A 25,337-nucleotide genomic window follows, 5' to 3' on the forward strand; every position below is an offset into this window, starting at 1 on the left:
ATTACATGTACATGTATAACAGTGGTTGCCAAGATATTTATTTAAGAATTTGAAAATTATGTATGATTCTCAATAGCACATTTATATACATGATATAAGCTTATTTTAATGTTGCTTATACTCCCGGGGTATGAAAACATGGAAAAACTTGTGACAAGAGGGTTTCATATGAAATAAAATTTAAAAAATAAAATACTCCCACCCGCCCCATTTTTTTCAAAAATTTGGTGGAAAATCTACTAATTATTTTTAGTTGGCCTTAAAGTACAAAAATTATAAACAAAACTTTGCATAAGGTAGCTTAGGTAGGACATAGATTACTTCTCAATAAAATCTTGATAAATTGCTGTTAAAAAGCATTTTTGTATACTTACATTGTAATTCTTGATAAAATGGCATTGATTGTAATAAAATTTGTAAGGGAGATTGATGGACTCAATTTGTATTTCAAATGATGACGTCTAAGCATGTATTTTCTTTATCTTAAAAACAATGTCAAACATTACACGCATTCTACTGACTTTTTTAAATATTCTATACCATAGAAAAATTGACTCAAAAAGTATAAGGGGTGGCACATTTTTATTGTGTATTTCTTTTTCGTGAAAATGCTAAAAGTGTTTTTTCAATGTCACCATTACTACTAGAATAATTATTGTGAAGTCATACTTCTTATATTAAACATTTTTTTTTTATTTTGTGTAATCTCAAGACAAAAATAAGCAAATATAGAGATCAAAAATTGAGAGAATGACTTTCAGATTCAAATTGACTAAATACCGGGAAGGTCCTAATTATAGCATGTCCTATCTGTGAAGTCTTTTTTCCCATTCACTTTCAAATTTTTAGAAAAAGTATCTTACTTTTGTAGCCATGAAGAAAAGCTTTTCAATCTTTCATTTCTCTGTACTTCACCAGTGATCAATTTTACTTTGTCATGTAAATACTTTTTACACTGGTCTGCTTGTTGTCTGGCTAAAGCACTTTGTTCAACAAGAAATACAACCTTTGGATTACGTCTTTGCCGAATTTGAACCATATGATCCTGAAAGTAAAAAAAAAATAAAAGATTATTCTTTATGGTTATAGCCTATTATCTATTTCTAGAAGAAGAGATATTTTTCTTGTATCTCATTACAAATAATTTGATGCAAAAAACATTTTTCTTATCTCACTTTATGAATTGATATTGAAACATTTCAATTGGTCATTGATGACTTTCAAAGATCAAAACAATGTACATTTCCATCATAGCAACAGAGATATGCAGTTTCTTCAACTTAATTTACTTTAAATATACAAAATACTCTTTACCTAAAAATCTTTACTTCATCAAATTTTATAACATTCTGAGGGGTACAAAAAGTTTTCAAATGTCTTTTGTATAAGTTGACGCCGTATAAAAACACATGTTGTCATACTGTTATGTGCAAAAGAATAGATCAAGGAATCATGGTCTTTTAACACCAAGAAAATGTTAACCAGAAGATAACTCATGTAAAGTGGATATCACTTGGTATCAACTCTCATTAATCAATTTAAATAGTAAAAATAAACTTGCAAAAGGCTCTTTTATCATAATATTGAAATCAAATTTAAAAAAAATAATAATAAGCAATAACCAATTCTCATTCGTTACAAAACCAGGTAAAAGACTTAAATGGTCAGATTGCATAAAATGTTTTCTCCAACAATTGAAAATAGTCTTACATGCAGTTTGAAATATTCATAATGCCAATGAGACAACTATCCACTAAAGTTCAAAAGAAGTGGATGTAAGCAATTATAGGCATCCGTAATTATGCTCAAAGTAGAAAAATTTAGTTTCAATCATCAAAAATTTATAAAAATAAGAAAAGGAATCAGCATTTGACAATGAAATTAAAGTACTGCATATTGTTATATGCATAATTCATAATAATAACTTGATACTACCAAAAATACAAAAAGGTAAGATACATGTATTGCTTGAGTTTAAATAGAATGTGTATATTTTGTCCTGAATATAAAAAAAAGAAATATAAATTGCAATAGATATTAAATTGAAAGTGCTAAATGCTAAACATTTCATAACTCATGTAAAGCGACCCTGTTTGTTTTTACTTGTAAGTAATTTAACATTTGAGAATTACCATAAACAAGACTCAGCTAAAACTAACCTGTATGATTTTGAGAGCTACATGTGTTTTACCACTACCAGTAGGTGCTACTATGATACAGTTTTTGCCCTGTACTCCAGGTGCTGCCAATTCTCTCTGGTAACTCCTTAGTTTCAATTCTTCTTTCTTTTCATTCTCTCCATCACTATCAGAATCTAAAATGTCTGTATCAACATTTTGGAAAGCTAAAATAAAAAATTACAACCAATTCCTAATTATTTATATATTGTTCTACTAAAGGAAGAGACCGATTTTATTGAGCCGCATGTCCTCTGAAACCATAAAAAGTCAGAAATATTTGTGATATGACATATTAATGTAGTGTTTTGTACTTCCTAAATTTGTTATTAAAGCAATCTGTTTTCCACAGTAAACACCAATTTTTGAGAAAACAACCCAATTTCATACACCTTTATGGAGCCCTGTATTATACATCTTTCGTCCATGCTCATGCTTGAACTGAGATTTCACTGGCATCTTCTAGTAAATAAAATAAATTTTAAAAATCTTCAAACATATCTATCAACTTTTAAAAATCTCTTCTTTAACTATTTATCTGTTTAACCATAACACAACCAACTTAATTTCTTTTGTATTTTTTTTGGCTGATTATAAATGTGTACTTACTAGGTTGTGCAATGTTGACTTTAGGCTTTCCAGTAACTTGAGTATCAAGACTTTCAAATAGATTTTGAAGCTGTATTGAATCCAAAGATTTTTGATTATCTTCTGGGCTATCATTTTCTGGCTCTGGTGTAGTTGTTATAGGTTGGGACTTTCTGCTTGCTGGCAAAGGCAGAGAGTTTATAGTAGATTTAGCTAGTTGTTTTTCATGTGTATTTTCATCATCCACTTCAGCATTTATATTATCGTCCATAGATATGTCCTGAATTGTTGCCCTATGCAAGTCACCAACTTCATCACCTTTTTCTGTCGATTCTGGAGAACTTAAATTATTTTTTCTCTCTTTTGGCACTTCTCCATCTAAATAAGTAGAAGTTTGGAAAATTACCTCAAAAGGATTCGGTCTACCACTGTTTGGGGAAAAACAAGTGTATTTTCAATTTTTTTCAAAATGAATAAAATGCACCTCTTGATGAGTTATTCATTTGGGAAAACCAATGTTGGATGAATTGGTCATTCAGTTTTTGTGAAATAATGTGCTTTAACCCCAATTTATCCAATGGAAGTTGATTTTGCCAAATAAAACTAATTCCATTTTCGTCAAATATGAATTTAACGTACGTAATCCATTTAAATTTTGTGGGGTTTTGAAAATGTAATTTGTGCATTAATTTATACATAATGGAAGATAACTTGTTATTTTCCAATATTAAATTATTCCAAAACAACATCGTTTTACGTTTAACAATGGTTTCCAAAGGGAATCTTCTGAGTTCCCCATACTCCATATAATTTGGTGTACTGCTTCTTAACTTCAAAATGTTTTTGCAAAATTGAAGGTGTTTTTCTCAATGCTATCTTTATTTTCAAACCCCCATACCTCTGAAGCATATAATAAAACAGGACTAACCAATGAGTCAAAAAGTTTTAGATGCAAATCGACGGGAATACATATATTTTTTATTTTTCGGTATAGAGCATACAAAGACTTCTGTGCCTGACCAAGAAGTTTATTTTTCGTGCAGTACAAAAGCTACTGTTGTAATTGAAAAGTACACCAAGGTAGCAGCAGGAATCAACTATTTCAATTTTTTCTCCATATATCATAAAATTCTGATTTCTTTTTACTTTTTTTTTACTAAAAATCACTGCTTTGGTTTTGCTTGTGTTAATCTTAAGTTTCCATTTTTTACAATATTCTGTCAAAACATAATTGTCATCACTAAAAAATTGCATTAGAGAATAAGTTTTCAGACACTTTTCTATCAATGAAGTCTATCTTTAAAATTAGATGACTATTAGCTGAGTTTTGTAATTACTTTGACCTCTTCACTATTTCCCCACATTTTCTTCTACTCATAGCTATTATTTGTAGCAATATCCTTCAAAGAATATTTTTTTATGTACAAACAGATGCACAAGAAATCACAGCATGGTGTCTTATTGAAATATCTATCAATAGTTTCTTACATGAAGTATAATTCTGTTGCGTATCAGACTGAAGGCATTTGTCTGGTAGTTTCTTTTCAATGGAATCCTTATCACTGTTATTACTCAAAGAACGAGAATAATCTTCATCTTCAGACGATTCACAGGCATTAGAATTCTCTTTATTCATTTCTGAAAATAAAGAATTAAAAAATTACCAAAAAACCCACCATTTTTGGGGGAAAATAGATACTGGTACTGTATGTATGTTTTTGTTTTCTTTTAAATCTTATGAGAGTATATCTGTTCATTTTCTGTTATTTAACAGTATGGACACATTCAAAGAAACACACACAGGGGCTGTAATTGACCAGTAGTTGTGACAAAATAGAAATATTTAGATTATGAGGATGGTAATTCTGTACATCAAAAAACTGGCCAAAAAAATATATATATAACAAACATTGAGGACGAAATATTTTGTTTTTTTATTTTTCTTATATTTTTGGTATGCTTTTTGTCATCATTACTTAAATTTAAGTTCCAAATATGCTCAGCTATTTAAAACATAAATTGCATGACAACGTCATATGGGTATGACAAAACACTAAATTAAATGAACAAGAAAAAACAGCTCAATGTTGTTTTTTATCAGCATTCATGAAACATGGTATTAAAATAATGATCTTCAAGCAAAAAAATAATTAAATAAAAATTGCAAACAAGTCATATGAAATTGTTAGGGTTGGTGGGAATAAAAAAAACATGAAATATCAATATCAAATTTATTCTGCAAATCAGAAAAAACAGGATTGGTGGATCTGTAAAAACAACAAATTAACAAGAATATTTCGGAGTTTAGTATGACGTCCATTAGCACTGAACTTGTACATATTTTTGTTTAGGGGCCAGCTGAAACACACCTCTAAGTGTGAAATTTTCTCGCTGTATTGAAGACCCATTGGTGGCCTTCAGCTTTTTTCTGCTCTTCCGTTTCGTTGTTGTGCTCTTTTTACACATTCCCCATTTCCATTCTCAATTTTATTATCTATAGAACATGGATGCCCCACTTGCACTATTATAATCTATGTTCAGTAGACAGTGAAATTGTGGTCAAAACTCTAATTTGGCAATTCAATTAGAATGATCATATAACAGGAAATACATGTACTATGTTTCAAATTGATTGGACTTAAACTTCAAAAACCTTGAACCTGAAGCAGGACAGACAGACAGATGAAAGGAAGCACTGACAGAAGAATATAAAGCCCCTAGGTGGGGCATAAAAAATCCTTGCCTTATTCAATCTGAATTTTTTAATTTTCTCATTGAAAAGCCAATCATTCATTGATTTATTTAGAAATAAGAAATCAGGATCAATAAAGAACTAGGGAAACAAAACTGTACAAAAGACCTTTCAGGAGCAAATCAAGATGATGCGAAAAATCACTGCATGAGAACAACAGTAATAGAAACCTACTGCAAATTAAAAACTAGAGACTCACCTGTATTTACTGATGCTTTGTAAATCATGTAAAATTAGGTTAAACCAAAAACTGCATTTTACCCCTATGTTCTTTTTATAGCCATGTCCGCCATGTTGATTGAAAAGCAGGGTCATCTGACACATTTTAAAAACTACATACCCTTATGATGATTATGGCCAAGTTTGGTTTAATTTGTCTCAGTAATTTCAGAGAAGATTTTTGTAAAAGATTACAAAATTTATGAAAAATTGTTAAAAATTGACTATGAAGGGCAATAACTCCTGAAGGGGTCGACTGACAATTTTGGTCATGTTGACTTATTTGTAGTTTTACTTTGGTGAACATTATTGCTGTTTACAGTTTATCACTATCTATAATAGTATTCAAGATAATAACCAAAAACGGCAAAATTTCCTTAAAATTATCAATTCAGGGACAGCAACCTAACAAAAGGTTGTTCAATTCATCTGAAAATTGATGGGGGGATAGATCTTAATCTGAATAACATTCTAATCCTGTCAGATTTGCTCTAAATGCTTAAGTTTTAGAGATATAAGCCAAAAACTGCATTTTACCCCTATGTTCTATTTATAGCCATGTCTGCCATGTTGGTTGGCAGGCGGGGTCATCGGACACATTTTAACTAGATACCCCAATGATGATTGTGGCCAAGTTTGTTAAATTTGGCCTAGTAGTTTCAGAGGAGAAGATTTTTGTAAAAGTTTACCGACGCATACATGTGATGGACTGTGAAACTCAGATCAGGAGATTGGGACTCAGATCAGGAGGTTTTTTATCGACATTAATTTTGTCGTAAATGTAACCGTACAATGTAGAAATTGTCTTTTAAAGTGTTCTTACATTTACATCAGAATGTAATGTGTTTATACACCCTAGTACCCTTGTTGCCTTTCTATTTGAATGATAACACATTATCAAATAAAAATATTGAGAAGAATCTGTTTCTTGTTTTGTGTTGTGTTTGATAATTGATTGTTCACTGCTTGCAAATAAATGATTGTTCTTTGTGTATATACATGTCTCCCATCTCCTTATCATTGAGAACTGTATAGGCAAATAAGAAAGAAATATGCTATACATGTATATTTTTTACATGATAAATTAATTAAAAAATAACTTACAAAAACAATAGTATATATTGCATGTTTTTTTAGCATTATAAAAGTCATATTTCTAGAAACTTGAGACTCTGTGTTAAAGATTTTGCTTTTTTTAGTTGAATGACTGATAGCCTATTTTACTGACCAAAAATCATTTAGACATTTCTACATCTATGGGTCAGGGACATGCAAATTGTTCAACTGATACAGAGTTTTATTCAGTCTATATACATGTAGAACACTGCACATTTGTAGAAGACTTGACAAATGGAAGTGTTTAACGACCTTGACTGGCTATACAGCCCTCGCATGGTCGGTAAAAGACTGACAATTGGTCAGAAATATTATATAAATTTCAATTTAATCTTTGAAAAGAAGTCTAGATTCCAACAATATTTTGTAAATTTATATTATTTTATTTGTCCCAAAACATTTAAATTCATTTAATTACCATCCTTTTATGATTATTTGATTAAAATATTATTCATTCATTTTACAATTTACATTTGAACGATAAATAACTTATAACAGGATAAATCAAAGGGAAGTAACCAAAACGTATTTCAAAAATTCAATACACAAAGTTTTTATTACACAACGGCAATTAGCGATAATTAGCCAGAGGTAAGCATCCTTGATTACCAGTATGTTTGACACCCAAGCTGTCAAGTGAAGCCATATAATTACATATCTTCTTTGATTTACGGGTAAAATTAAACACAGGTGTAAATTACACCTGTACCCTAGTAAGAAATTATCAAAAATGGCAACTGAAAATTTTCATTCATGAAATATTTCATACACGGATTTTTTTCTCCTTAATGGGAGGACGGGAGGAGACCCCTGAAAACGGTATTATTGTACTCCTATCGGGAGGTTCACATGTATGCGGACGACGGACGCCAAGTGATGAGAAAAGCTCACTTGACCTTTCAGGTCAGGTGAGCTAATAAAATCAGTTTGATGCAAAGAACATAAATCCTTCACAAAAACAATGCTTAGTCAGAGACACATTGCCGCAAACATAATTTAAGTGTTAAACACTTTACAAAATTCCAAAAACAATTAGAAGTAGTACAAATGGCCAAGTAGCCTAGAGCCAGGCCAAATGTTATGGAATTGACAGAAAAATGTCATTCAAATTAGGAAAAAATGGCATAGTGGGAAGAATATTACATTAACACTTGATCCTAAAATTCTGAATTTAGATTGATTGTTTCAAAATATCCAGTGGTAAATTAAAAGCATATTCAAGATAAGAACATGCTATCGTACAATGAATATAAAAAAGTTTAAATTTTTTGTACTATAGTGCCTAACAAGATTTTGTGAGGTAGACAAAATTGACTTTAAAACGATCGTATTGACTTTTGATGTGCAGAAATAGGCAGATCGGACATATTTTGACTTTAGTTACTTACTTCTTAAGTTTGGGATTAATTGTAATCAACATATTCCAATGAGACTGAAAAATGCTTTTTTTTATTATGATAAATAATAATTTTACCTGCCGTAGTCATGCGTAAAATATATTTCGGTATTTCTCTTACGAAAATGACTTGTTTAATGGAACAAAACGTATTATTTGTAAACTTTCTCTTTGCTCTTCACAATAGGCTTTTAAAACATAACCTTTCAACTGTATATTCCGAAAATTTTGTGAAAATCGAATAAGTGGCAATTCTTACCTTTCATACCTTAACTTTCATTGATAAAACATAATACTGACTCGTCCAGTGTCCAGTTTGAAGGTCATTTTAGTTACCGTACAATTTCATGCACGTTCTAATTAATCAATAGTCATGTATGAAAAGCATTAACAAGTTTGAAGGTAAACTAATAACAACTTAATCCAATCAAATTGCCTACGATTCAATAACAATGACCAGTCCACATCATAAAAATGTATAGGGGTAAACTGGGTAGGAGAAAATGTCAGATATATTAAGTTCATTATTTTGCAATAACGAGTAAAAATTTGTTAACCAATAGATTAGTTATAATTTCATAAACATGTCGTTATGTATTGGTATAGTTTTTGGATCTTTCATTAGCGTATTTAAGGCTGTAGAAAGTTTGGCCTTCAAAAGTCAACATAATCATTGACTTTATAAAGAAAATTCGCCTTTTTAAAACATTGAATGTTTCACAAATAATACGTGACAACAAAGCAAAATCATTTCTTAAAACACTGCAAAAAAAATAATTCTGATTGATGCAGTGGTATTGTCATAAATTGCACTGGAGTGAACAGTGGTACACCAAACGTCGAATTCCCTCACACAATGTTATCACACACTATAGAGGGACATCAGGAGCTGTATATCTGGCATGCTAGTTCACAATGAAGCAGTTAATTCACAGGAAAACAAGTTACTCTACCCTCACACTCAAAGCTTTTCAGCCTTTGATCTTACTACCCAATTGTGTTTATCTAGTGAAGAAGCAAACACATACCAATTTTGAATCCTAGGAATAAACCTAAAATCTTGAACATAAACATTATATCTACCTTTCCAAAAATCTGGGTCAATTTTATCCACTAATGTTTCCAAGTTGTTTTTACTCAAAATTTTCATAAATTTTGGATACCAATCTTTACGTCTACTAGAAATATAAATTAGAAGTAACAAAGTAGCACTTTGTTCACCATGATGAATTTGTTCTGCTTCTACTTCTTCTCTTTGTTGATCACTTATTAATTTTTTCCTTGATAAATGACCAATTATTTCCCTTGGATTAATTTTATCTGCAAGATCTACCTCAAAAATGCTCAGCAAATGTCTCTTTTCGTCATGTTTTGTTAAATTATAGTCACCACTTTCAATATAGGAAACTACATACTGGTATCCTGAAAAATATAAATCACCCATTTGAGTATTAAGATTAGTTTGTACGAATTTTGGTATTTTGTAGGCAATAATTTGAAGTTGAAAATCTCATGCTGTCAGATTTTTTCCTGAATGAGAGAATTTTTTAATACTTATTGCCTTTAAACTGAGGTATTATGTTTTGCTATCTTTAAGACCCCATTTGGTTGAGTGGAATTGATTTATCTATCTAGTGAGAAATACTTCATGTAAAATCATTTTACTGGTAGACTTAAAAACTGAAAATTTAACTTTAACTGAAAACCGAAAGAATCATGCTTGGAATGTAACTGAATAAATTCTTAAAAATAGGTGATTATTTGTATAGTAAGCATATAAAATTGCTGAAAAATGTTCTACTTTTTTTGTCTTAAAATCATCAACGCTCAAATTTATTATATATAGATTTCAAGGGAAATTGTTATATAAAGATTTTTCAGTGTTAAGAATTGTTGATAAGATTTGCATTTGGATTATTATTATCAAACCTGCAAGATTCAATGCTTCTCTGAATGCTTGCCACTTTCCTGGTGAATCCTTTTCCTTAAACATTGTCAGCAAAGTATTCATGGCTGAATGTGGTGTTGATCGTCTAACTGTTTGTCTGATTTTTGCTTTTTCATCTAAAACATTAATTCAGTTAGTATACAGTTCCAAATTCAAATAAAACTATGAATGAACAGAAAATTAGACCAAATACTATTACAAATGTTTTCAAGTATGTAAATTATATCCCTTTTGATTGACAGTAAAATTTCTTTGGGATACATCCTCAGTTAGTGTTCTGCAACTGTGTTGTACATGTGTCATTAACCAACGTAATAAATACAATACCGGTATTAACAATGGCATTTCTTACACCAAACAGACAATGTATATCTTTAAATTTTTTAAAAGTAGTTTTTCTTATACAAAATACAGGCAGATACTGTGGATTATTATTTGTGGGATGACAATTTTCATGGATTTCCTTAGTATAGGTGGCCTGACAATTTTCATGGATTTTCTTAGTATAGGTGGTCTAACAATTACAGTGTTCAATGTAATTTTTTTTAAGGTTTTTATGCAGACTTTGGCATAACCAGGAAATTAAACATCCATGAAAATTGCAAATTTTACTCAATCCACATAAATTGGTACCAAAGAAAATAAATGAATCCACAGTAGGTAATTTTGCATCTTCTAAAGAATTATAAAGAAATATATTATTGCAGCAAGTGAGCAAGAATAGTTAAACAACTGTATAATGAAGTCAAATGGACATATGTATTTCATAATTCCAAAGTGTGCCTTATACGAAATAGACTAATTGACAAATTGTTTTTAAAGTGTAGTTTAAGCTATAAGTGAAAAAAGATATTTTATATAGAAAACTATCCATTACCAGGATCAAATACTGCTGATAAATTCATAAGGATATGTGATGGATGGACAGTATTCACCAAAAATCCTCGAAATAAATCCTCATCCAAAACAAATTTTTCCCAGTACTCTTCACTACAATAATTCTCTTCAACTTTGTCTGAATTACCAGCTAGAAGAAACAAAAAACTTATATTCATATTCTAGTGAACCTGGCATTTAAATATATGAAAAACTGCATAAAGAATTGAGAATGTATAGTTTGAATAATTAACATGTGAAATCCTCACAACTGCATCATGTACATTATATAATATTGCAGTGTTTTGGATATTATCTTGAAAAATGTAACAGATAGAGAGAAATATCAACAGTAAATAGGACCAGAACAATACAATATACAAATAAGACAATTTATCGGCAAAGAGTTTTTTTCAATACATTTTATTTATTTTTTGTTTTTTTACATCTTCAATTTATCATGTTTATAGTGGTAAAATCTTGAGCGCATCAAATTTTCCCCTGTTCCCAGATCTCAACTTTGGCTCTGTTGTTTTCCCCCCAGATTTTTTAAAAACTTTTATTGGACCTAACAGATCTAAATTGTTAAAATGACAAGAGCTCTGTTTTTTTTTTTTTTTCATTAATTCCAAATGGATATTGACAGTTCATGGGGATTTCAACAATTTCAAGTATCAAACATTCTGTTGAGAAAAAGAAAAAAAAAAGATTCTAGAGAAATCCCAGTTATTATTTGCAAACTTAGACACTTATTTTCATCTTTCCTAAATCTTTACAACATATCTCTTTTATTGAAATGAAAAACCATTGTATACCTGATTTCAGCCAAAACTGGTCACCCTCAATTATATTGACTGCGTTTTGTTTTCCAATCTTAATCAAGCATGACAAAAATTCATTGTACCATGAATCTGGAGGTGGAGTGACTACTCTATCAATAAGAACTATCAAAGCTGCTTTTTCACCATGGTTGACACATTCAGTGCCAATGTCTTGTACAGCTTTTTCATCAATAAGTTTATGACTCAAAAGTTCCTTGGACACATTTTCACTGTCAATGTCTTCATCTTTCAGACCTTTAACTATATTTTCAAGACGACTTTGTACACTAGTCTCATGCTGTTTACACAAAGCTTCTGGTACAAATGTCATATCTAGAAAAATATTTAAATGTTTCATTCATAAACAAGAATGTGTCCCAAGTACACGGATGCCCCATCCGCACTATCATTTTCTATGTTCAGTGGACCGTGGCATCAATATTAGAAAGATCATATCATAGTTTAAAGTTGATTGGACTTCAACTTCATCAAAAACTTTAACCTGAAGCGGGACAGGCGGTCAAACGGTCGGAAGGACGGACGAACGGACACACAGACCAGAAAACATAATGGGCATAAATGTTTAAACATGGAATATTGGTACAGTTTTATTAGGTACATGTAGTATATATTCAATACTCAAGAAGTTTATACATTCATTGATCTTTAGTTGCATTTATAATAATTTTCTAATAAAACATGTCTTTGATTTTACAAAAAAAAAATATTTTCAGTTTAGTGGTGGGCATCTTTGAGCCAAGTTATCCTTAATTTTCAAGAGAATTTGAACTATACATGAGTTTTTGTATATCTTCAGAAATATTTGGAATGTAACTTACAATTCATTTCCAAAATTATAGTTTTTAAGTAAGAGTAAAACCAAGTTACCCCATTAACAAATGATTAATAATTTAAAAAGACATGGTTTGTATCTTAGTCATAAAGTCAAAAGGATTAACCCATTTATACTTTTTTTTTCAGAATTATTTTCTACTTACCAAATTCTTCCACCAGAATATCAGAAAATGTTTTCAATTTATCTGGTTGTTCACTCTGCTCGATCAATTCTAAAATCTTTCTTACTTTTTCTTGATCATTATCTTTACTGACTCTTACTGATTGTATAGTCTCTGAAAAAATAAGCATAACTATAAATTGTTCTATTTCAGAATGCTTCACTGAATTTAAACCAACATATATTTAGTCTTAGACGCATGATTTTTTTATTAGTTGTTAGTGGCTTTCATGTTGAACTATACAAGTATTGGCCACGTCCACTCTGTGTAGTATTTGTATTTGTATCCATCTGATGAGTTAAGCCTTTCTCAACTGATTTTTATAGGTCATTTTTTGTTTTACTGTGACACCATTGTCCCAGGTTAGGGGAGGGTTGGGATCCGGCCTAAAATAAAATATTATTTGTTTCTCCAATCCCGACCAACCCTGCAAAAAAACTAAGTCAAATATTATTTTATTCATTTCCGATTTTCAGGCTTGCCAGATCAACCGATATTGTTCCAGCTTTTTGGAGAAAATAAAATTATTTCCTTACCTACCTACACACACCTGGCTTGGCAGGGTTGGGATTGGGGAAACAAACAATATATTAATTTAGGCCTCCTGCTAACATGTTTGACCCCGCCACATTCTTCCACATTCTGTTTGTATGTACCTATCTTAAGTCAGGAGCTTGTAATTCAGTGATTGTTGTTTGTTTATGTGTTACATATTTGTTTTTCGTTCATCATTGTTCATTTATTGTACATAAATTAGGCCGTTAGTTTTCACGTTCGAATTGTTTTACATTGTCATTTCGGGCCTTTTATAGCTGACTATTTGGCATGGACTTTGCTGATTGTTGACGGCCGTACGGTGACCTATAGTTGTTAATTTCTGTGTCATTTGGTCTCTTGTGGAGCATTGTCTCATTAGAAATCATACCACATCTTCTTTTTTATTTATTTTATTTTCTAAAACTTTCCTCAGATCTTTGTGTCCCTGTCAACACATAGGACAGGGCATATATTGTTGAAAGTACACAAAATTGAGAAAAGCAAAGACATAGAAATGTGAAGTCAAAGATCATAAAGATAGGACATAGATTTGAGGAAAGGACAAAAATTTTGAGCCTAGACATAGATTTTACCATTACATATATAGATGAATAAACATGATAAACAAGAAGATGTGGCATGATTTCAGATTAGGCAACTACCAGGGACATAAATATACTCTTCCTCTCATTGTATTTGATTATACAATGTATATATATCAAAGTAAATTATTTATAAATGCAGTCCGATATACATTTTTGTAATATGAAAATAGATTGAGAAACAACTTTTTTGGATAAATGTCGCCCTATTTCTAATCACTAATCTATACATTTGTAACTATATGAACATTGATGAAATTTAAATTAATGGCCCCAAAATCCATAAAAAGTTATTAGAACTTCTGTTCATTATATGTGACCATATATGTATATCAAAGTAATGTTGTAATCTGTTATAAAGTATTCAGAGTAAACATATTGTAACAAAAATAACTGACAGGTTAAAGCCTAACATGAATAAAGAAAGAATATCCAACTGGATAACAGAAAGGAAAAAAAACTTTACTCCCAAACAAACTAAACAAGAATGTGTCCATAGTACACGGATGCCCCACTCGCACTATCATTTTACATGTTCACTGGACCGTGAAATTGGGGTCAATACTTTAATTTGCCATTAAAATTAGAAAGATCATATCATAGTTAACATGTAACAAGCTATTATTTGAACTTGGAATTATTTTTAATTATGGAATATGCTTAAATTCTTGTTATTGAAATTTTTAATAAACTCCATGTTTATTTTGTACTATAATGTTCTGTGCTGCGCACAACACTTTCTATTACAAGGAAAATAGTATATTTTCAATAGAATGTACTGTGCCGCGCACAACACTATCTTACCAAAATACATAGTATGGAAAGTGTTATGAATCGCTCAAAACATTATAACACCAAATAAACGTGGAATTTATTAAAAAATTTAAACACAAGAATTTATGCAAATTCTTTAATTAAAAATAATTCCAAGTTCAAATAATAGCCTGTTATGTGTACTAAGTTTCAAGTTGATTGGACTTCAACTTCATCAAAAACTACCTTGACCAAAAACTTTAACCTGAGCTTCACACTATCTTCTTCTTTGTTCAGTGGACCATGAAATTGGGGTCAATACTTTAATTTGACATTAAAATTAGAAAGATCTTATCATAGGGAACATGTATACTAAGTTTCAAATTGATTGGACTTCAACTTCATCAAAAATTACCTCGACCAAAAACTTTAACCTGAAGCGGGACGGACGAACGAACGGACGAACGAACGGATGAACGGAGGCACAGACCAGAAAACATAATGCCTCTCTACTATCGTAGATGGGGCATAAAAATCACTGAAGAGTTTTTATGATGACCTTGACTATCCACGAGGGTCTCGCGCAGTCGTTTAAACAAAATACAAGACCAATCTCAAGTAATTTTTTTCTGAATGACAGAGTTGTGCTGATCAACTTCAGGTCAATAGTCCATTTGCCAATTACCGATTTGATTCTGTTATTACGCACTTTTCAAACAAATTTCTTCCCTTTGTCAATCGTAGACAGGTTCTGTAACGGACAAAATTGGCTTTTGCGAATGATGATTTGAAAGTGATGTATCAGGGGTTTAACTAATTTTTCATGAATAATAATTTCTAGACTGAAAGTATTTAGCTAAACATGTTAAAGCCCCAGTCACACTGTCACGTTTTATTCTGTTTTAAAATGCTATGTTTCAACTACGTTTTGAGTAAAAATGTCCCGTTACTTTGAAAGTTAGGGTTTACAAGGTTTGTGCTACACTGTATGTTCTTATCACTTTTTGCTATATATTAGTACGTGTAGACCCATGTTTCCACCACTCATTGATACGTTTCGATACGTACAATGTAGTAAGCACATTTTGTTACGTTCCGCTAGGCTTTGATATGCATTAACTAGGTTTCTTCTTTGTTTCAAGTTTCGCTTCGTTTGTTGTTGAATTTTCAAAACATACGGGGCAGGTCCTGATTTGAACAAAGGATCACTATGTTTCCATACGATTCATTACGTGTATTCCCGTTTCGCTACGCTTTCCAAATGTAGTAAAATATATCTCTTGAAACGTGACAGTGTGACTGGGGATTTAACAACAAATTAATGTAATTTAAACATGTTAAAGATTTGAAAACCATAAAGATTACTCACATTAGGAACCAGGTAAATTTGCTCTTTATGCTAGCTCACCATTGTAAATAAAAATTAATGTCGCTCATAAGGGAGACAAATAAAAAAGGGATCTCTTATTACAGGGTCAGTTATGAGAACTGGCAAATAGACTTTTGTTGTGACTGACATCATTGGACGATTAACTCTTCAGTTTTACTGTTTACATGTTTAACCCCGCCGCATTTTTGTGCCTGTCCCAAGTCAGGAGCCTCTGGCCTTTGTTAGTCTTGTATTATTTTTAATTTTAGTTTCTTGTGTACAATTTGGAAATTAGTATGGCGTTCATTATCACTGAACTAGCATATATTTGTTTAGGGGCCAGCTGAAGGACGCCTCTGGGTGCCGGAATTTCTCACTACATGTACATTGAAGACCTGTTGGTGACCTTCTGCTGTTGTTTTTTTTTTCTATGGTCGGTTGTTGTCTCTTTGGCATATTCCCCATTTCCATTCTCAATTTTATTTTAACATAAGTGTTTTGAGGTCAGAATTGTCCGGTAAAATGCACATATTTTAAGGACATTCGGCAATCCTCAGTAGAATCTGTTACTCTCCTTCTAACCCTCGGCTGTAATACAGTATGTGAAATGTGTCTATGGCTTACATTTCTTCGCTGGAAGATGAACGGTTTACTGCTATCTTCTGTATTTTTTTATATTTTATTCCCCTCCTTTACAGGACATCAGTAATCACATTTTGCTATATATTAGTACGCGTAGACCCATGTTTCCACCACATATTAATACATTCCGATACGTAGTAAGCACATTTTGTTACATTTCGCTAGGCTTTGATACGCATTTGGGGACTAAAGACTGGAAACCTATGTATCACGGACGAAGTTAGATGAGGGTATGGAATCAGCCGAGTTGAGACGAGTGATTTTAAGGAATGAAGGTCATCGATCTTCACACAGGCACTTGTTTCTGTCAATGTGCTGTTTATTATCCACACATGTATCACTGATTTAATGACTGTATAAACATTACTATAATAATAAACTAGCTTCTAATAACAAACACATACTTGATTAGTTTTGATCTACCCTAGCTGGGTTTTGTTGGGGTTTACATTGTATGTTGCTCAATCATTAATTATTTCTGTAGTTTTTGTAAACTGTTGTTTGTATGGTCATCCTATTGATTGACCCTGATTTGTTTGTCTTTTTTTGGAATTTTTTTTAAAGTCTTGAAAGTTTTAATCACCAAAAAGTAAACATCTTTTTCATCTGTCATTTATAATTATACTTATTTGAGTCTTACCTGTCTTGCATGAAGGTCACACTACGCAGATACAATGAAGCATTGAAGAAAAAATGTTTTCCTGGGATAAATGCAATAATACCAGGTTTTCTACCTCCCCCTTTTTTTGAATATTTTGCCCAATTTTCCGTTAAAAAAAACTTACCATTGCTTAATATTGTTCGTAATTTCAATGATGAAGTAAGTTCGCATGATGTTATAACCTGTGCGAATAAAGGATAAAATATATTAAACGTAGAACACACATTGTCATTTTTATCAGTCTCAGACAAGTCAGTCTCTTTGGTGGCCATTATTCTTATCCGATTTGAAAATTTTCTGAAAATCGGACTCCGGAATTCCCTTAGTCTAAATATAGAAAAGGAAAGTAACAATATCACCTGTTCACGAACATCCTAGACAAACTTACTTGGTCAACCCTAGCGAACTTTTGATAGTTTGATTGAATAATATTAGGGCGTCGAGATTGACATTGTCAAGTAAAGATATTCTTATACAGTAACTTATTCTTATTTTGAATGATCTAAATGTATTATATATTATACAGCTGATGGGATCGAAGGTCTAGATAAACCAGGACCGCTATTTTTTACCATTTTTTACTCAGTCAACATATTGACTTTTTTGTTAAAATCTAAATTGTACAACAATTATTGTATAATATCATAGGCGGATCCGGGGGGGGGGGGGGGGGGGGGGGCCTGAGGGGCCCGGGCCCCCCTTTCGTGGGAAAAATTTGGTTGATTATATAGGGAATCATTGATGCATGACTAGAAAAGTTCTGGATCCGCCACTGGTATTATCGGTAAAATTATTACGACACACACAAGTTTTGTTATATAAGTTCCATTTAGGATCATTTAGTGAACGTCAATAATTATTTTACTTTTGATGTTTAAGAAATGAAATAAAACCTTAGGCGCGGGGAACCTTATCAACGGCACATTTTCAGTTCCCTTTTTAAGGATTCACCGGGATTTTTTTTTCTTCAAAATATTGAGATTAAAGACACAAGATTTTTTTTTATTTGTATAATCATGTTTTGGACGTTCTTTCGGGGTGTTAAACCATTAAAAAAAATTTACTATCTTTTGCTCATTCTATAATAAAAATATTTCAAAGATTTGCGTTGGACGTTTTGCTGTCACATGAAAGTAGAAATTTTATTATTGCCAACAAAAGCTATAATACATCGTAAAGGATTTTCATTTATGTGGTAAAAAAACTCATAAAAAATACAATGTTAATTTAACAAAAGCAATAGCCAAACTTTATGCAATTTCCCATAGTATTCTATAGAAAATACAGGTTTCACCTCGTCTCATTAACATGCATTAACTTGTTGCCACTGGACATTTAGCAATAAAGATTCAATCAATCGATAGATCGTTGTTGAGGCAACAAGAGGGAATATTATCGTCGCATATGTATATACCTCAGTGTATACAAAGTGCAAATCCAGTTAGTTCATTTTCAATGTTGTATGCGAGTATGTCTATTGTGGTGTAACGTGTACGCAGGGTAAGTGTGTCTATTTCTATCTAGAATGTGTTTGTTACCAGTTTGATACTGGATCCAAAATTGTTCTATTTACAAAATATATAACAAACAATCTTTATTTATAAATTAACATCAATGAACCAAACTATGTACAACTGCTCTTTGCAATCTTTAATAAACTAGCTATAAACAATTCTTCTTTAATATATATATATACAACTGGTACAATTTGTCCTAGGTCAGGAACAAACTTGTCCTCCTGGTACAAAACTGTACCCTACAAGTTTACACACTTGTTTTTGTTCCGTTGGTACACTTATGTACTTTACAAGGAGGTCACACAGACTCACACTTGTCCTATACGGTACAATACGGTTCAGCTTGTAAACTTACAAGTCCGTATTTATAACAGGCACCAACCTGTTCTTTATTACACTTAGTAATATTATCTATAATACCTTGTATATACGAGACAGCGATCTCGAATATCCGCGTACCGTACCTTGGTCTTATGTCTCCAACGACTTATGACAATCGACCCTGAGCTAGGAATCTCTCCTGCTTTTATACCCCAATGGTAGCCGTACCATTATTATAGGAGGGGTGTTCTTCCAAAGTGTCTCATTACTCGTATTGACAGTTTCCTTTGGAACACCCCTTCACGTTTGACCTGACCCAAAGTTTACCCGCGAAACATCCAAATCTTTACTATGTTTTATTAAAGTATATATATACAATGCATAAAATAAGGCTTATCCCGAACTGTAACCAATGTAAACAATCTAACCGTAGATTCAAAATCATCACATTACCCACGCCTCAAAATCACATGCGTCCCGCATGTCTAAAACTAACTTTAAAACGGACAAAACATAGAAGTACTATATACACATTTTAATTTAGTTAAATGTACAAAAACTATTTAACAATGTAATCTGCCATCCAAGCTGGTTTTCGCCTTGTACGGCGCCCTTCGTGACTACTTTCCTCAGTTTCTTCAACAGGCAACGTTGACTCATGAACAGCAATGTCTTGAACATAAAGAGTTTGTATAGGGTCGTTTTCAGCTGTATCATTGTATAATGGAACAAAAGTGTTATTATCTGATTCTGTCCTTAATGTCTGTTTGTTCTTTTTCTTAAGTCTGTCGACATGTATGACTTGTGGTTTCCCTCTGTATCCACAGTCAACTTTATATGTAAGGTCACCATATTTGTCGAGAATTTTGAAAGGACCTTTCCAGAAACTAGTCAGTTTTGAAGACATCCCAGGTTTCTTTACTGGGAAATAGACGTATACCTCATCATCTTTTCTGAAATTTTGGTATGACAATTTGAGGTCATGATAGTGTTTCTGTCTTCGCATTTGCCCTTTTATTTTACCTCTGACAAAACTGTGGGAGATTTCTAACTTTTCCTTAAGCTCCCAAGCCCACTTATGTGCAAGAATATCTTTAACTGATGGTGGTATTTCATACATGATGTCTAAAGGGGTTGATAGTTCCCTACCTAACATGAGACTATTTGGCGTTTGTCCAGTCGTCTCGTGCTCGGATGCCCTATATGCCATCATGACAAAAGGAATGTATTCATCCCAGTCTCTCTGGTTCTGTTCCACACAGGGCCGTAACTACATTGAGGCAAATGAGGCAAATGCCTCATGTAAAAAATTAAAAAAAAGAAGAAAAAAATGAAACAAAAGGTTGTTTTCAATAAAGGAGTATTGGGACATAATCGTACACAAAGTCAATGTATAGAAACAATACAAATGATCAATGGTCAAAGTTTGTGTTCCTGCTCTTCATCTTGATAGTTGCCGGATGGTATTAATAATTATGAGAATTACGATTTTTGCTTTATCCTACATATCGGTCTTTCAATGTTGTCTCTAATACCTAAAAGTCTTGAATTACAATGAATCTTTGTTTTTGCTTTGGGACCTGATTGTCGAAAAAAATATCTGAAAATTAATGAAGCCGTTTCAATGCAAGAAAGAATCTGGGAAACGCTCACAATGCACGATTTAGCATTATTTTTCTCAGAGCCTTAAGCGGCCCCCAGACCCCTCGCCCAAAATTTTTCGCCTCGCTCCGCTCGGTGATTGTATTTTGCCTCACTATTAAAAGAGGCTAGTTACGGCTCTGCCACAAATGAACTTAACATTGTTGCAAGAGTCTTATTAAACCTTTCCACCATACCATCAGATTTTGGATGATATGGAGTGATACGTGTTTTCTTAATGTTTAAAATACAACACATCTCTTGAAACAACAAGCTTTCAAATTGCCTGCCTTGATCTGAATGAATCCAATGAGGAACACCAAATCTTACAATGACTTCTTCAACTATAATCTTAGCCACAGTCTTAGCTTCCATATTTGGCATGGCAAAAGATTCCGTCCACTTTGTGTAGTAGTCAGAAACTACCAAGATATATTTGTTACCACTCTCTGTTTCTGGCAACTCACCAAGGATATCTGTAGCTATCATTTCCATTGGTCCATTAGCTTCAACTAAAGCCATTGGAGCTCTTTTGGACTTTTGTGGACTTTTTCGCTTTGCACATTTGTCACATCCGTTTATGTAAGTCCTGACGTCATTTTGTAACCCAGGCCAATAATAAGATTGTCTAATTTTTGCCAAAGTTTTATGGATACCCAAATGAGCAGAACATTTATCATCATGGGAAAATTGTAAAACCTTTTTGCGTTCTGGTAAAGGAATGATAGCCTGCATTTTTACAATTTTGGTTACAGGGTCTTCAAATCGTCTGTAAATAAGTCCGTCTCTTAACTCTTAGTTGTTCCATTGATTCCAAAGTGATCTCAAGAAAAATCCCTTATCAGAAATATCTTTGTAATCAGGACGTTCATCTTTTTCTACCCATTCTGTCACTATTTTCAAGTCATGATCATTATTTTGAATTTCCTTTAAAGACAGATCATGATCTTCACTGTCATCATCTTTGTCATTACTATCATCAAAACGGGTGATAGCATTAACAGTGTCATATTGGTCTTTAGTCTCAGTCTCTTTTTCTAAACCGGAATGATAACCGCATTGTTTACATGGAATGCGACTAAGTGCGTCTGCATTCCTATGTTGCACTCCTGGCCGATGTTGAATTTGCATCTCAAATGATTTTAAAGTCTCTATCCATCTAGCTATCTGTCCTTCTGGGTTTTTAAAGTTAAGTAACCACTTTAATTATCCGTGATCAGTTCTTACCGTGAATTTTCTACCGTAGAGGTATGGTTTAAAATGTTTAACAAAACAAACCACAGCTAGCAATTCCTTGCGTGTCACACAGTACTTTCGTTCTGATTTTGAAAGTGTACGACTAGCATAAGCCACAACATGTTCAAGTCCTTCATCAGATGTCTGAGTCAAGACAGCTCCGACTGCCAAATTGCTTGCATCAGTATCCAAAATGAACTCTTTGTTAAAATCTGGATATGCAAGAACTGGTGCGTTTATTAATTTACCTTTTAATTGGTCAAAAGATTCTTGACATTCTGAAGTCCAAACAAACTTAGTTTCTTTCTCTGTAATTTTGTGTAACGGTTCAGCAATGTGGGCAAAGTTTTTGATAAATTTTCTGTAGTACCCACAAAGACCTAAAAAGGAACGAACTTCAGTTATATTTGTAGTGGGTGGGCCACTCTTTTACAGCCTTAATCTTGTCAGGGTCGGTTGATATTCCTTCCTCAGAGACAATATGTCCTAAGAAACGAACCTTGGTGGTACACAAGGTGCACTTCATCGCCTTCAGCTTTAAACCAGCCGATTTAAGCCTAGTAAAAACGTCTCTTAAATTGTCAAGCATACCATCTAGTGTTTTTCCAAAAACGATTATATCGTCAATGTAAACCAGACATGTTTCCCACTGTAAACCAGCTAGTATGGTTTCCATCAATCGCTCAAATGTCTGTGCAGCGCAACACAACCCAAACGACATGACCCGAAACTGAAATAAACCCCTTCGCGTCGCAAAAGCGGTTTTGTGTTTGTCATTTTCGGCCAGCTCCACCTGCCAATATCCTGAACAACAGTCCAGAGCACTATACCATTCATTTCCTGCTAAATGATCTAACGAATCGTCAATCCTCGGTAAAGGATACGCGTCTTTATTAAGGGTCACACTGTTTAAGCGTCTATAATCTACGCAAAAGCGATAACTGTCGTCCTTTTTCTTAACTAAGACTATCCCTGCCGCCCAGGGACTGTGGGATGATTCAATAATCCCTTTTTGTAACATTTTGTCAAGGTTGTCATTTACTACCTTGTTCAAATTATAAGGTGTACGACGAGGTGGTTCTTTAAATGGCCTTGCATTTCCCGTATTAATTTCGTGTTTTACAAGATTGGTCCTTCCCAAGTCAACATCAGAAGAAGCAAACAAGTTCTGATTTTCTATCAACAAAGATTTTACTTTTTGTTTATCTTTCGATGTCAATTCATCTGATGTCCTGTCTAACAGATCTTGTAAATCTGGTCTAAGTCCGTCATGTTTATGTTCATTTGAACTAATATTACCATCTAGAACTTGATCAACACCAGACATTTGGGCTATAGTTGTACCAGGATAGATTGTCTTAGGATCTAGTTCTGTGTTCATTTATTAATCTTACAGGGACTTTTTCGACTGACCTTACCAACGTTCTAGCAGTCAAAATGTAGTCTTTCCCTGCATGCTCGTTTGCTTCTAACAAAGCATTGTCAGCAGGTAATTTTTGACCTTCTGCTAAGCAAACCGTGCCATTAATGACAATTTCTGACCTTGGCGGTATAACAACCGCTTCTGAAGCAACCACTCGGTAACAGCCTATTGATCCCTGAAAACACAAATCTACCTTAAAATCCCCAATACAAAAGTGTCCATTCTTAACATCAATTAAACAATTATGTCGTTTCATGAAGTCCAAACCAAGTATACCATCAACTTGCAGATCAGTCACAACAGCTTCAGATTGCAACATATTTTGACCGAAATGCAGATTGAACCTGCCTTTTCCACGAAGCTCTAGCTTATTGCCACACACTGACCTAACAGTTGTCTTAACTTCGCTTAGATATGATTTATCTAATGGAGTCAACATATCATATAACTTGGAAGATACCAATGTCAAAGTTGCTCCTGTATCAACCACACACTTGGCTTCAACGTCTCCTACATTTAGTTTGACATACATACCAGCATCTTCAGATGCTGTTGTAACCTCACCTTCCTTTGTCTTACGGTTATGTTGTTTCCTAGTTTTCATTAATGTTTTGACAGTCCCATCCCCCTTATTTCCATTATAATTGTTCTGATTTCTTCGGGGTAGGCGACAGTCCCTTACTAAATGACCAAATTTGCCACAATTGTAACAACCCTTATTTGTCCTCTTACTTTGGGTATATCTCGTTTTAGCATAATAAGGTCCCTCATTTGTACCACTAGATTTTAATTTTGCTATTTCAGTCGTAAGAGTACTTAGACTTTTCTCCATTGTTTGCATCCATGATGCAATGACAGTCGTTGTAGAGTCACTACTTATACTCTTTTCTTCCCTATCTAACTCGTCATCGTTCATAGTTTGCCGTAAATAACCTCGTCCCTCTTTCACTTTATTTTCGGCTTTATTGTAAGCCTCTAGTTCAACGGCAAGTCTCACGGCATCATTTAAACCTTTCGGTCGCGATTGTTTTATTCTAAGTCGCATTTCCGAATCAACGAGCGCGTCAATAAACTGCTCTTTCCCGAGAGTTTCGCGTACGTCTAATGGGGCAGTAGGATATGCCAAGTTGGACAATCTCCGAATTGACTGGCCTAATTCGGGAAGTGATTCGCTGGCTTTTTGACGTCTCTCTTTAAACTGAACTCTATATAACTCAGTTTGACTAGAAGGTGCGAATCGCTCTGACTAAATCGGAAAATTTTTGTCTTTTCTCACTTGGTAAATCTCCAAGTACCGCCTGTGCTTGTCCCATTAACGATACCGCCAAATATAACCCTTTTTGGTTTTCTGACCAATTATTTACAAGTGCACACATTTCAAAATGGGACAAATAGTCTGTCCATGATGTGCTACCGTTATAGTGACATGGTTTAAATTTCACACCAGAATTATCTGTGTTACCAGTATGTCGGTACTTTGATTTGTCAGTTTTGTCTATTTCCCTAATGTAGCTATTATCTATGGGTAAAGGCAAAGTATCCCCTTCCTTTAAATCAATTTGGGAAGATTTTACAGTTTTGTACGTATTCGGGTTGTTGAATGTTGGTAAATCAACTTTTTCATTATCTCCCTTTCTTGACAATGAGGACCCTCTTGATCCCAGACCCGAATCATTTCTTGATACAATATTATATTTTGGACGAAAACCTTAATCTTTGGGTGTTG

General features: G+C 33.0%; 1 protein-coding gene across 1 annotated transcript in view; it reads right to left on the reverse strand.

Moving 5' to 3' along the window:
- Positions 1–17,765, reverse strand: part of LOC143072003 (antiviral innate immune response receptor RIG-I-like) — a 41,636-nt gene extending 23,871 nt beyond the window's left edge. The window contains exons 1-10 of the mRNA XM_076246747.1: positions 17,598–17,765; positions 12,892–13,023; positions 11,888–12,226; positions 11,074–11,223; positions 10,178–10,312; positions 9,332–9,670; positions 4,254–4,403; positions 2,787–3,143; positions 2,160–2,344; positions 864–1,045 (exon numbers count right to left, since the gene is read on the reverse strand). Coding sequence (XP_076102862.1) covers positions 864–1,045; positions 2,160–2,344; positions 2,787–3,143; positions 4,254–4,403; positions 9,332–9,670; positions 10,178–10,312; positions 11,074–11,223; positions 11,888–12,226; positions 12,892–13,023; positions 17,598–17,745 — 2,117 coding nt within the window. The 5' untranslated portion in view covers positions 17,746–17,765. The remainder of the gene's footprint in view (positions 1–863; positions 1,046–2,159; positions 2,345–2,786; positions 3,144–4,253; positions 4,404–9,331; positions 9,671–10,177; positions 10,313–11,073; positions 11,224–11,887; positions 12,227–12,891; positions 13,024–17,597) is intronic.
- Between the last annotated feature and the right edge of the window lie 7,572 nt (positions 17,766–25,337).

Source organism: Mytilus galloprovincialis, chromosome 4, assembly GCF_965363235.1.
Source record: "Mytilus galloprovincialis chromosome 4, xbMytGall1.hap1.1, whole genome shotgun sequence".
Classification (NCBI taxonomy): Eukaryota; Metazoa; Mollusca; class Bivalvia; order Mytilida; family Mytilidae; genus Mytilus; species Mytilus galloprovincialis.